The 14,007-nt window shown below is 44.0% G+C and overlaps 1 protein-coding gene across 1 annotated transcript in view; it reads left to right on the top strand.

Moving 5' to 3' along the window:
• The window catches only part of RSPO3 (R-spondin 3), a 53,052-nt gene extending 49,753 nt beyond the window's left edge, over positions 1-3,299 (top strand). Inside the window, exon 5 of the mRNA XM_083435123.1 lies at positions 2,043-3,299. Coding sequence (XP_083291249.1) covers positions 2,043-2,233 — 191 coding nt within the window. The 3' untranslated portion in view covers positions 2,234-3,299. The remainder of the gene's footprint in view (positions 1-2,042) is intronic.
• Positions 3,300-14,007: the final 10,708 nt, after the last annotated feature.

Below are 14,007 nucleotides of genomic sequence, written 5' to 3'. Positions count from 1 at the left end.
GCCAGACTCTCACTTGCTCAGCCTAACCTAAAAATGTCATTAGTAATAATAACTTGGAAGCCACATGTTCTAATGCCAGCATCCATAGAGCTCTTCATTCTGCTTCCCGTGCCAGCGGGACTGTGCTAGTAGATAATTTCATCCCAGCCTGCAACCAGGGTAAAGCTTCTGGGAGGTTGGGGAGCAGGCTTGGCATTTACTCTCTTTCTTTAGAAATGGCACAAGTCATTGAGTACCTGAAATGCTGGGGAATCGTGCTGTTCCTTGAATGAATTAAAAAAAGGCTGGCAAATGAAAATGCAATCACTTTCGTGCTGGATGGGAGCCTTGGGAGAAGGGGTCCTTAAAATTATGTTTTTGGCAGACATCTGTGGAGTTCAGTCTGAGTGTATTTGAAAGTTGGCCCTTCTCCAAAAAATTGGTCATGCTTCTTGGAAATGAGAAAGGAGCTAGGAATTTACGTAACGTTGCATTAATGGACTATAGGTGACTTGAAGTTGACCCAGGAGTAAACAAGAATTGCATCAGTGGTTTTGGAGACACTGGCTCTTCCAGAGCATTTTCCCAATCGGGGATTGTTAATTGGAGTTATATATCTGTATGCTTTCCTTTTTAAGCCATATTGAATTGATTTATGGAAAGAGGCAACAAAAGCACTGCTAGCTGGGTGCACCTTAACGAAGCTTTCCCCACATAGCCTTGCACTATTGTCATTGTCCTCCTACCATGGTGGACTTGCAGGCTAGTAATTCCAGGTGGGACACGCTCAGGGAGCTTTAAATTATACACCTTCCCCTACCGCCTTTGCATTCCATGCATAATTCAGTGTGCAAGGTTCAGCAGGTGAAAGAGTAGACTTCATTTATACAAACATTCAGCACATTCTTGCAATTGTTAATAAGAATCTGCATCTCCGGTTCACTGTTTTTGATTACAATTCCCACTCTTGTTTCTTTCTGTGGGTTAAGCAGTAATACCACAGCACATTGGACTGGGAGTAATTCCCATTGAAGTCAATGGGACCTACTTCTGAAAAGTCAAATACAGGGTTGCACTGTTAGTTGTTTTATATTGACATTTCTGCAGCTGAATACCACAGCTGACTGTGTGAGTGATATCTTCCTGTATCCTCTCAGTGTGGTAAACCAGATTGATTCACAGAGCACCAGTGTGGTTGAAAGAAAAAGAACATATATAATGTATACACCCAGGATAATAGTGCTCTTCACTCTCCTTCCTGTTTTAACCCCAGACTTCTGCACAAGAGGATGAGTTTTTTTCTTTTCACGTTGGAAAGAATCCTATTCTCTCTGGACAGACTGCAAAAGATGGGTTCAGAAAGCTCAATGGTGCCCCTTAGTGGATTTTTATTGCTACTTCACCTAAACCAATACAATTTGTGACATTCAGAACTACAGGAATTGTTCGTTATCCACATTAATTGTTGCATTACAAATAATACTTCCAATACTGAAATCCAACTTAGTTTCATTTACATATTTCTTTCCCCAGATATTTGTAGATGCAGGTGTCTCAAACCTACAAATGGGCACACACTTTTGAAATCCAGTTGCCACCAGCTGATTTATATTTCCTCCTAGCAGAATATATACAAATACTTTATGGGAAATATATTGCTATAGGACATCACTAATGGTTAAAATGTATGCAGCAAAACTTATATTGAATTCTAGCACATTGCCATTTGTTATGTCTAATTTATTTTTACTGATATGGCGGCTGCAGGCTATAGAATAACTCCTATTGGAGAACAACTGGAGCAATCCTAGAACGAATTTTTTACAAGAATGATCACCAAAATGTCCATGAAGTGTGAAATACTTAAAAAAAGAAATGGGTGCATTTTCTGTATTGGAGTAACGTGTCATGATTAAGACAAGAGTTTGAAGTGGTGTGTGCTTCCAGTTACTGTTCACATTTGTAGAAATGCAGAGTTAAAGGGTGGGGGAGGGAATAACAACAACCTCTGAAGAACAGTGAATATACGTTTTAAGGAACAGTCTTGTTGCTTTTTGCTGTAGGAAGAAGAAGCAGAGAGGAAAGAAGAAAAAACCAAAAGACAGAAGAAAGCAAGGAAAACAGGCAGGAAAACAGTGGTCGAGAATCTAGAAGACAAAACCGAGAACGGGACAACAAAAGTAAAACACAGTTGAAGAAAAGAAGAGCACAGGATAAACAGCAGAAACCAGTAGCCACCAGCACTGTACACTAAATCGCCTTTACACCACTGTTTAAGACTTTTGCTGCTGCTATTTCCACCAGTTCTCTGAGGCTGGTGCTCCCCAATTAAGCCACAAATGGACAATATTTCCAGTTATTCTTAAATCTTAAATGACATTCCAAATAATTCCTATTATATTCTTCATGCAGTCATAGTTTATTCAAGAGACTGACATGAGCCAAGATTCTTTTTAAGTAAAAGAAAAACCCTTTAAATGGGATACTTTCAAACTGTTATATTATATGCTTCCATGCATCTCTAAGAGGCAATTTAAAAGTTTTGTATATAATTATCAATATGGTATAAGGTATAGCAATATATTGAATGACATCTGCGGGGGGGAAAGTCTTTTTCCTTTGTAAAATATTTTTTCAATCCAATGTTTATGAAGCAAGAGATATCTAAGTAAAATATACAGTATCCCTTTGTGCATAATTATATATGCTACATAAGAGTCCGGAGAAAGAGGAAATCTGTTAAGAAGTGTTGGGAATCTAAGCTTTGAGGCTGCACATTCTTATCAGAACTCAGCTACCTGGTGGTTCCCTGGTTTTCATCCCAGACTCATGTGAGAAACTCCCAGCTGAACAGTTTCAGGGCTCTGAAAGCCAAGGGGGTAAAGTAGAGGAGGCAGAAGCCACATTAAACACACCAGAGACTCTTTTTCTGAAGAACAAGCAATAGCGCTTAGCTATACAGCGCTCCTATCCGCAGGACAGCACAATAGTTTCTGGTCTAAACCATGATTATACAAGGTGTGCTGTTCTATCCTTCTTCTTCTTTTTGTAACTCTGTGTAACTTAAATCAGCATTTCAAACCTTCCAGTGACTGAGAAATCATATTTGTAGGAAAACAAACGAACGAACAAAACACGGAGCGAATAAAGAACAGAGAAGACAGACCACGTAAATATAATGTCATTTTGCACTGTTGATTTTCCCCCTTTCATTTTTTTTTTTTAAAATTAAACACCTATCACACAATCTGCTTTGTAAACAGAGAAAAAGATGTTCTTTAGAAATGTGCTATCTAATAAACTAAGGCCACTTTACTGAATCATGTATATTTGTGAGTGGAATACATGAGAATTAATTAGAAAAAGAATACTTCCAGACAAAGGTCTTTGGGGTGGCAAGCATCCTTATTCAAGATAGATTGAGAACTAACCAGCTGTTTGGGGAGATGTGCAGGGGGAAGGTGCTAGCAGCACAAGACAACTTTCAAACCAGCCCTGTAGCTGTGCCTTCAACAGGCTCCTGATCTGTAGCAATTAGCAAGCAAAGCTTTTGACAGCATGAAGGTTAACGTCGCTACCTGCTAATTCCTGCAGATCAAATTGCTTTTAAAGGCATAGCTAGAGGTGCAGTTCATAAGTGGGCGACTCTAGCACAAACTAAGAGTCCAATCCTTCCTGTACACAGTCTGGTGTAACTGGGGAGTTTGCACAGTACAGTTTACATTATAGTGGTACCTCTGGTTACGAACTTAATTTGTAACCAGAGGTCTGTTCTTAACCTGAAACCGTTCTTAACCTGAGGGGCGCTTTCGCTAATGGGGCCTCCCGCCTGTCGCTGCACCGCCGGAGCACGATTTCTGTTCTCATCCTGAAGCAAAGTTCTTAACGCGAGGTACTACTTCGGGTTAGCAGAGACTGTAACCCAAAGTGTATGTAACCCGAGGTGTTTGTAACCCAAGGTATCACTGTATTCACAAAAACAACAAGCACAGTAGAAAAAGTCATTCTGTTTCCCTCACTTGCTGTGATTCAAAATATGATTTAAGTGACCTTTGGGTGGTGGTGGGGAACCTGGAGTAAGGCTGCCACAAACTGGAAAAATCAGTTTTAGCATTTGTTTCACAGAAAGCTGAGCAGATGCTACACCTTAACTCTAGTTCCACATTGTGAGGGGCAGCTGTATATTCATTTGTCATCGCGAGCAAAATCGGAACTTTGGCGAAGGGCCCTCCCTACCCAGATTGGTTTGTGTGTGTGTTCTGCAAAATATCATTGAAGCAATCATGGTGCATTAGTGATACACTTATGCCAGACTGCCCACACATCAATCTACTCCACTAGTTGTTCTGAGATGCTCTCTCAATATTAATGCATTATTGCCATTTCGAGGGGCACTCATGTTCTATAGTGCAACAAAAGTGGGATGAAAAGCAAATAAATAAAATATTTGTGGGGTGAAAAATTACAGGATTTCAGCAGAAAGTTATGGGATGTGCCCTGATCAGAAATTAAACAGTATATTCATTCTAAAAAAAATTACAGTACTGAAAACGGTATAATATATAACTGCTCCAATGCTGTCTATATTCACATCTTTTTCTTTCTCAATTTTAGCAAAACATTTGCCCCTCTCTCGGGTAGCTCAGCATAGCCTCTAAAACAGAGGTTGGCAACCTAAGGCCCATGGGCCAGAAGTGGCCCATGTGGGTCACTTAACTGGCCCATGAGCCACCCCTGAACCAAGCTGCCTGCTCAGCGATTCCCTGCCTGCTGCACTAAACCAGTGCAGCGCAGAGACTCTCTTCCATGGCTCCAAAAATCGCTTCTGCGCATGCCCAGTCGCCGGAAATCATGTCTGCACATGTCTGCAGTGCCGGAAATCGCTTCTGTGCATGCCCAGATGCTGAAAATCATATTTTCGGCGTCTAGGCATGTGCAGTAGCGGTTTCTGGTGCTGCGGACATGCGCAGGCGTGATTTCCAACATCGCACTGAGCCGGCCCGGCCCACAGAGGATCTCCACGGGAGTGATCCGGCCCATGCCCAGTAAGCCTTGCCAACCCCTGCCCTAAAACCACCAGCTCTGCAGAACCATATAACAAGACAGGTCATTACTGACATTGAGTGAACTCAGTATGAAAACCAATATTTGGCCTTCTTCTGCCCTCTCTCCCTAAAACGGGAGCTTAATCAACTGGTCATAGAATTGACTATACAGTTGCTCACGTCCATACTTCTGTTTAAGTATGTGATTTATGCTGCTCACATTTGTAGTCGTAGGTAGGTGAAGAAGTAGGTCGCTTCTGTGTGAAGCTATAATGAGTAACATTAACAATTTTTGAAATAAAGTGCAAAAACATGCCAATGTCGACTGTCACATTGTCACTGCCCCTGGCTGCCAGCTCTCCTCACTGCATTTGTTAATTAAGCAGTAAGATATAACAGAAGGTGGAACACTGCTGATTAGTGCATGCCTGGGGAGTGTAGAAAAAATCCTGTTATCATGAAGCTGGTGTCACCCAAAGAGTTCATCATTCTGCACCTCAGAATAGCACCATCTGGAGTGCCTGTGCTTTGAACATGGACATAGAGTCTTCTTTTATTATATTCACAGGATGCCAATAAGAAGAACAAGATTACTAACAATGGAAAGATCATCCTATTTCCATTCCAGGTCAGTTTCCTATGTGTTCAATTATAGGTCTGTTCTGCTAACCCATATTTGTGGATTCTTATTTTTTTAAATGAAACACTACAGTATTTTGTATGCATTCTTCCCCTAAAACATTCATTTCTCCATGCTTTTCCATGTACATTCCCTTAATATACACATTTTTGTGCAGATTTTTGCACAAAATTTGCACAGATTTTTTCTGCAAAAATTGGAGAAGTGAGAAATCCGACGCAGATTGGAAACTCAACTAATAATGAGTCCAGTTCACTTTAAAATATGGACTGAACAAAATCTCCATCTCTATCATGGTCTCCTATTTCAACTGGAAAATGTCACTTTTCACAGGACTTAGCAAGTGTTTATCAATGTTAGACATGATTATGGCAGCTGTGGTAACTAACTGAAGTGGCCTGTTTGTGTAAGCAGTGCAATGCATGAGCTTAGATGCTAGTGGATCTCAACTGTGGGCAGGTAAAGTGGCTGGTATCTATCTCTAGTTCTGAAGTACTACACAGATTATCAGCATATCCTGCGCCATGGTGCAAAGATCCCTCCTGCACACACCCCAGAGTTGTTGACCTTTTTTTAGGGAGCTGATACATTATCTCTGCTTGGGAAAAGAAAAAAAGGAAACATAAGCAAAGAACCAGTAAGAAGCTTAACTGTATCAGAAACTTACCCAGTCAATTTGGTTGCCAATAAATATTCCTGCAAACATTTCTGAGATCATGGTCTTTCCAACTAGTGGCTTTGTCTTACTTTAAATGTTGTGATGATCCTATGCCCTTTTAAAATGTGGCTTTTGGGAGTGGGGGTTATTAGAGTTGTTGTTTTTATTTTGATTATGTATTTTGTGGTTTTATATTTTGATTTTATTCAGTGAAGCGCCCCGAGACCTTGGGGTATAGGGCGGTATGTAAATTCAATTATTATTAATAATAATAATCCCACTTCCCACCATCCACATGCCCCTTTTTGTTCCTTTACACTGGCATGTTTTGCACCAGCTTTCTTTCAACTAGCATAAATAGACAAAACTGGAAGTGGGGGGGGGGGGAGAGAGATAGCAGTGAGAGAAGAGAGACAGACATCCCCTCCCATATCCTATGCCTTCCTGTAGCACTACTCAGAAGTAAATCTGACTCTGTATACAATGGGGCTTACTCTCAGGTGCATTTACATAGGATTATCATTGCTGCAGAAATTATACCTTTATATTGCTTTTAATAATCACCTGCCCCAGGAAGGTGACCTTTGCAAAATGAAATCGCAAGGCTGCATTGCAAGATCAGAAATACCAAATATAAAAGTGGTAGGCAAGGGGTGAACGGTGGAGACAGACGGCTGGTGACGCACAAACTACCAATGCTTCATCCAGCCCACATCATAGAAACGGCTCCCCCCACTTTAAATTTCATGGTGGGGGGGGGGGAGAGCAGGGGACCCTTATCAGCTGCACTCAATAGAAATCATACCCCACCACATAGGTAAAGGTAAAGGGACCCTGACCATTAGGTCCAGTCGTGGACGACTCTGGGGTTGCAGCGCTCATCTTGCTTTATTGCCCAAGGGAGCCGGCGTACAGCTTCTGGGTCATGTGGCCAGCATGACTAAGCTGCTTCTGGTGAACCAGAGCAGCACATGGAAACACCGTTTACCTTCCCGCCAAAGCATCGACCCCTCTCGCTCTCCAGACTTTAGGAAGCTATCCGCAAGCCTTGGGAGCCCGGTGGGAGTTCCCGCCAGGCTCCCAAGTCTTGTGGACAGCAGCCTGCAGCCCGAAACCGGGGAGCACAGCGGGGTGCACCCCGGGCTTCGGGCAGCTCTCCGCAAGCCTTAGGAGCCCGGCGCGACTTCCCGCCGGGCTCCCAAGGCTTGCGGACAGCAGCCTGCGGGCTTTTGGTAGAAAACCCAATGGAAGCCGCACAGCCCCTTTAAAGAGCGTGCGGCTTCAGCTGGCTTTTCAGGGAGGTGGGGGAATTCCCCCATCTGCTAGAAAAGCCAGTAGAAGCCACACAGCCCCTTTAAAGAGCACGCGGCTTCTGCGGGCTTTGCAGGGAGGTGGGGGAATTCCCCCATCTCCTAGAAAAGCCAGTAGAAGCCGCGCAGCCCCTTTAAAGAGCGTGCGGCTTCTGCGGGAGGTGGGGAATACTCCCAGAGCTTGTTGGGGCTGGTGGGGTAAGCTCCTGAGCAGCTCTGGGGTAGCCCGCGAAGCCTTGGCAGGGCAGCAGCGAGCCTTCATTCCGCTGCCCTGCGGAGGCCCCTGCAAGCTCCGGGAGCGATGGCGAGGTTGAGCACAGCCTCGCCATCGCTCCCGGACCCGTTCTGGGTTCAGGGGACGCTCGGGCTTCCCCCGACCCCAGCCCCGCAAGCTCTGGGAGCGATGGCGAGGTTGCACAACTTCACCTTCGCTCCCGGACCCCCAGCCCCAAGGCTAAAAACGAAGCCAGGACAGCTAGCGGGATACATCTTTGAAGCTCGGGGTGAGGATTTATTTTTCTTTATCCCCCCCCCCCCAAAAAATATAAGTGCGTCCTATGGGCGGGTGCACCCTATAGGGCGAAAATATGGTACCTATTTATCTACTTGCACTTTGAAGTGCTTTTGAACTGCTAGGTTGGCAGAAGCTGGGACCGAGCAACGGGAGCTCACCCCATTGTGGGGATTCGAACCACCAACCTTCTGATCAGCAAGTCCTAGGCTCTATGGTTTAACCCACAGCACCACGTGTGACCCAACTATTAAAACTCCCTCTTGCCAAGCGGCGCATGGGGGGCAGACGCAGCAGCGGAGGAAGCCTCTTGGCGACACCCACAGAGCGGGGCATGCACATGGCACCCATTGGGATGGCATGTGCGGCGCAGCAGGGGTTGTGATCGGCTGTGTTTCCTGCCCAGGCAAGAGGAGCTGCCCAGGAGGCAGCAAAAGGGGATGTGGGGCTGGGAGGGATGCAGTCCTTGGCTCCCCCCCACAGCCACCTACGTCTCCTCCTCCTCCTCCTTTCGGGGCAGGGCAGGGACTCGGAGCCTCGCTGGAAGCCTGAGGAAGCTGGAGAAAGCCTCTCTCAGCATGGCACCAACAACGGCGGAAGCCCCTGAGCGGGCCCCTTGACAGCCCAACGCCAATCCCAGGTGCACAGGGAGGAGCTGGGCGGCCACCTCAGTGCCTCGCTTGGCCCTGAATTCACACAGAGCCCACAGCAAAAGAGCCCGCTCAGCAGCCTTGGGAGCCCAGCAGTGTGCACCACTAGAGACAATGGTTAAGACGTCCCTGCAGATGATTGTGGGGGAGGCAGGATGATGTAATTATTCATGAAGGCCTCACATCCAGGCCTCTGTACAGATGCCAAGCATACTGAAACAATCCCAGGTTAATATGGAGATACAGATAACCTAATCAACCAATTGCAAATTCTCAATGCGAGCATTTTCGAATCAAATGAGCTCAGTCCTCCAGGGAAATCTGGCTCTGGTAGGTTTTAACAAAAAAGATACACCTCTAAATTACAATTCTCAAGGCAAATTTCATCGCTGAGGTCATGCTGAAGTATCATCCAGTGATCCAAATTAGTGTCAGGTATTTTTCTTAGTTATGTAGCAACCTCAGTATATATGACACTTTACAAAATATCATAAGCAAAAAAATGATGGTCCCAAGAAGCTTACAATCTAAATTTTGACAAAGATAGAGGAACAGAGAGAGAGGAAAAGAAGGGGGGTCGGATTCAGAGAGACCAGAGTATCAAAGGAAGACTGGGGATGGGATATAAAAGCAACAGGCATAGTCACATCAGATAAAGTGGAAACAAAAGACTTCTAAGTACCGTATTTTTTGCTCCATAAGACACACTTTCTTCCTCTTAAAATCTGAGGGGAAATGTCTGTGCATCTTATGGAGCAAATGTGTGGTCCCTGGGGCTGGGGAGGGGGAACAGGGGCTTCCCCCGTCAGCCCCGACCTGCTCTTTGGGGCTGGGGGTGGGAGAAAGCTGCGCTTCCCCCACCGCCAGCCCCACAAGCTCCTGAGCAGCTCTGGGGTAGCCCGCAAAGCCTCCGCAGGGCAGCACAGAGCCTTCATCCCACTGCCCTGGGGAGGCTTCGCGTGGCTATCCCTGGCTTTTGCGGGAGGTGGGGGAAGGGACAGAGCAAGGCTCTCTCACTTCCCCCACCTCCCGCAAAAGCCCCCAAGAGCCGCATATGTTTTCTTGAATCCCCCCCCCCAAAAAAGTAGGTTTGCCTTATGGTCAGGTGCGCCGTATGGAGCGAAAAATACGGTAACTTACAAATGGAAGTCAATTAGAATAAAAGGTTGATTCACATGTTAATTCCTATGTAGCAATTTTATCACATCATTTACACATGGGGAGTTGTTGGTGTGAGCCAGCAGTCCCTTGAAATACTGTGTTGCAGTTCTTTGACATCCCTAGTCAGAAGTGACCCTTCTCCCGTGAGCACTAAGACTGGTCCATTCATCATGGTTTGAAGGTTGTTGCTTTACTAATTTATCTCAGCTGCAGAAGTTGCAGAAGCCAAAAGCAACCTGGGTTGTTAAGTAAACTAAAGTCCATCGTAAACATGGTTGGCCTCCAGGAGTAGCATCCTGTGTCCCCTAGCATGTGGTTCAAGTGTTTGGAGGTGTGCATTACCACCACCACCACCATCATTATTTATTTTTATTTATTTTATTAGTTTATTGAATTTATATACCGCCCTATACCTGGAGGTCTCAGTGCAGTTCACAGAACAAAATCAAAATAGTATTAATTATTATTAATTGCCTACCCTTCAACCTAAGGTCCCACAGCAGGTGAAAACTTAAAATTCATTAAAAACCAGTTGAAAATAAATTACAGTCACAAGAAAAGACAGTGTCCTAAAAGTATACATTTAAAGTGTCAAAGGCCAGGGTAAAGAGGTACATGATGGAGACAGGATTCTACTGTGGCTTTGTGCCCTTGGAACACTACCTTAATCATCATCGGTCATTATTCTGCTGACTTAGCATACAAATAGGCTAGGAATATAAGGCAAAATGGATGCACCCCACCAGAGAATTAGCTAATTGACAGTGGTCCATTCCTGTCGATGCCAAGTATGAATTATTTATGATATATTAATTTGCTATAGTAAATGCAGCGGGGGGAGGAATCCTAATTAAGGTTTGGTGTCCCATTGTGTGACACATTGCATATGCATGGATGCACCCTAATTAGTCCCACTGATGTCAGCACAGCAAAGAGATAGAGGGCTTGAGTTCTCCCTGAAAAACACTCTCAGGAGCAGCCACAGATGTTTTTCATTTTTAATTATAACCCTTATAACTGGCAAAACATCATCGTCATGGTTACATACCACACTATTATTTTAAAAACAAGAGCCACTGGAATGTTCAGCAAGTGGAGCAGCCGAAACAGCTTGGGATTCTTACTGTATAATATAATAGTGATTCATTAAAAGAAAAGCTCAGGTGCTTTGCCGTGTTGCTCCTTGCTAACATGCTTTGATTGCCCCTCCTGCCCAACCTACCATGGCTCTCATGTCACCAGAGAGATGCAAAGTGTTAACTAGCACTCCAGAGACTGAAACTCTGATATTTCCAGACAGAACTTCAGTGTTAATTTTGATAAATGAAAGATTCATGTCAGCTCTTTTTAGAAACACACAGATTTCTTTGAAGAATGCAAACAATATTTTTTTTTACAGTTGAATAAGATTGCCTGTCTGTCTGTCTGTCTGTCTGTCTGTCTATCTGTCTGTCTGTCTATCTGTCTATCTATCTATCTATCTATCTATCTATCTATCTATCTATCTATCTATCTATCTATCATCTATCTATCTATCTATCATTATCTATCTATCTATCTATCTATCTATCTATCATCTATCTATCTATCATCTATCATTGTATCATGCCTTTGAAGCCCCCAGCCCCTAAGCCACAGTTGGCAAAGGACATGATACCAATACAGAAACAACTGTTTGCCATGCTTATTGATAAATAAGGCAGGGATGGAAAACATTATTCAGCCAATGAGTCAAATGCAAACATTTCTGTATGACCAAAAGCCATAGGCTTCCCATAGAATCTCAGAAAAGCCCCCACTCCAAGCTTTCTATCAACCCTGTGGTCTTGATCCCTGATGAAGGTGTGGAGGGTGGCCACACAAGAACAGGCCTTTTCAATGTTCTCCCCAGGGAGACACACCTGGAACCTTCCTTGTATGTCTTTGGGTGCCCTCAGGCCTTTCATAGAATCATAGAATTGTAGAGTTGGAAGGGTAATCTAGTCGAACACCCTCCAGTGAAGGAATCTCAACTAAAGCATCCATGACTGATCCGCTTACCTTGGTCCACATCCTTGAGCCTTACTAACTGAAACTCATCCAACATAATAGGACTAGACAGTGCTCTGGACACCTCTTGAGATTCATCTGCCATAGCAGTGGAGTCAAGGTTGTGGCATATGCAAGTGACCATCCTTATATGTCTCTTGCCTCTGCAGAGGGGGAAAGGTGCCAAAAGCCTAAATCTCAACAGGAAGTGGCCTGACCATGACAAGGGGTTGATGTCAATATCCCCCACTTTCAGATCACCCTCTTCCTGCCCAGTTGACGGGGGGAAAGCCCAGAGTGGGGCTAGCCACATGCATTCGGCCAGTGACAACTTGGGATAGCCCCATGATTATCATGGCAGCCATGAAGTTCTGAGCCATCCAAGAGCCAGTCGCCTCAGCATGGATGTTGAAGTCCCTTAAAACCAGTAGTCTGGGAGTCCTCAACATCATTTCCTACACCAGCTCTGTCAGCTCAGGCAGGGAGATTGCTGGGCAGCAAGACAGATGGTACATCAGCAGAATCTCTAATCTGTCCAATTGCCAAATGCCAGGAACACACACTCTAGATTTACCCCACCCCTCCGCCAATCAACTGAAAAATGGAATAAATTGAGAACTCTCATTGTGATTTGGAAACCTCACTTTGAACTGACTTTAAGGTCAGTTACAGAGTGTTCTAGAAGCATGAAATCGGGACACTTCATAGCTGAGTGGAAAGTGGTCATACTGAAAAGAAACTTCAGAGTGAAATTTGAAAATCAGTAATTAAAAGGTTCAATGTGAATCGATTTTTAAAAAATCACCCTACATGTGTTAATTGGCTTAACAACAAGTGGTTTGTTGTTGTTTTTTTGAATGGCCTCTGCTAATAATATAATTATTACTGACTGTAGCTTCTGCATTTCATTCCCTCTGACTTCACTGTTTACACTCCCGCCTGAACCTAACTTTCTCTGTGTGTGTACAGTGGTACCTCGGGTTACGAACTTAATTTGTTCCGGAGGTCCGTTCTTAAGCCTTAAGAATTTAACTGTTCTTAACCCGAGGTGCGCTTTTGCTAATGGGGCCTCGCACCGCCACTGCACGATTTCCCTTCTCATCCTGGGGCAAAGTTTGCAACCCAGAGCAACTACTTCCAGGTTAGCGGAGTTTGTAACCTGAAGTGTTTGTAACCCGAAGCATTTGTAACCTGAGATACCACTGTACTTGAGGCTCAGGGCAATATTTCATGCATATTATGTATATGGAAGTTTTTAATGTCTGGCGTCTTACTGTGTTTTAATAGGTTGGAAGCTGCCTTGAGTGGCTGGGGAAACCCAGTCAGATGGGTGGCATATGATGATGATGATGATTTCTACCAGTACGGTTTGCTTACTGCTATTTTGTTAGTTAAGTACTGTGTGACTACAATTACATTTGCTTTATAATAGAGAATTTAAAGCACGAATTTTAATGCAATCTTCTTCTCAGAGTTCTTTTTAGAAATATAATGCTTTTCTACTTTGCATTTATTAATGAAGAACATTTAAAATACAATGCTGCTATTGTCTTTAGACTAAAGAGTGGAAGTAAGGTTAGTAAAGGGTTTATGTTTGTTATCCTTATGTTAGCTTTTAAATATTCATTATCTTAACAGCACAACCATATCTTCTACTGAGAGTTGGATGATCGGGACATGATCACATTCAAGTCCCCTTGTCTTGGCATAACACGGGTAATTGCCAGCTTGTGCACTGAGTCAAAAGCTGTGCTGTTCCAGCAGAAGACAATTACACATGTAACTATGGCAGCTGAACCATGAGGCGCAAGGGGAAATATGGGCATGCAGGCCTGAAAGAACAGATGCTAGCTTATTTAGCATTTCAAGGTTGGAGTTGTCTCTTGTGCATCCATGTTCTAACAATAGAATACAAGAACACACCAAGGATCCATCAAGCCCAACAGCCTGCATCCAACATGACCAATCAGACATATTTGCAAGATGGAGTAAGTCATATTTTGTGTGATTAAAACATCAGGTAAT

Source organism: Podarcis tiliguerta (assembly GCF_965153285.1).
Source record: "Podarcis tiliguerta genome assembly, chromosome: 3".
Taxonomy (NCBI): Eukaryota; Metazoa; Chordata; class Lepidosauria; order Squamata; family Lacertidae; genus Podarcis; species Podarcis tiliguerta.
Note: the sequence above shows the minus strand (reverse complement) of the source record. Positions and strands in the feature narration are given on the sequence as shown.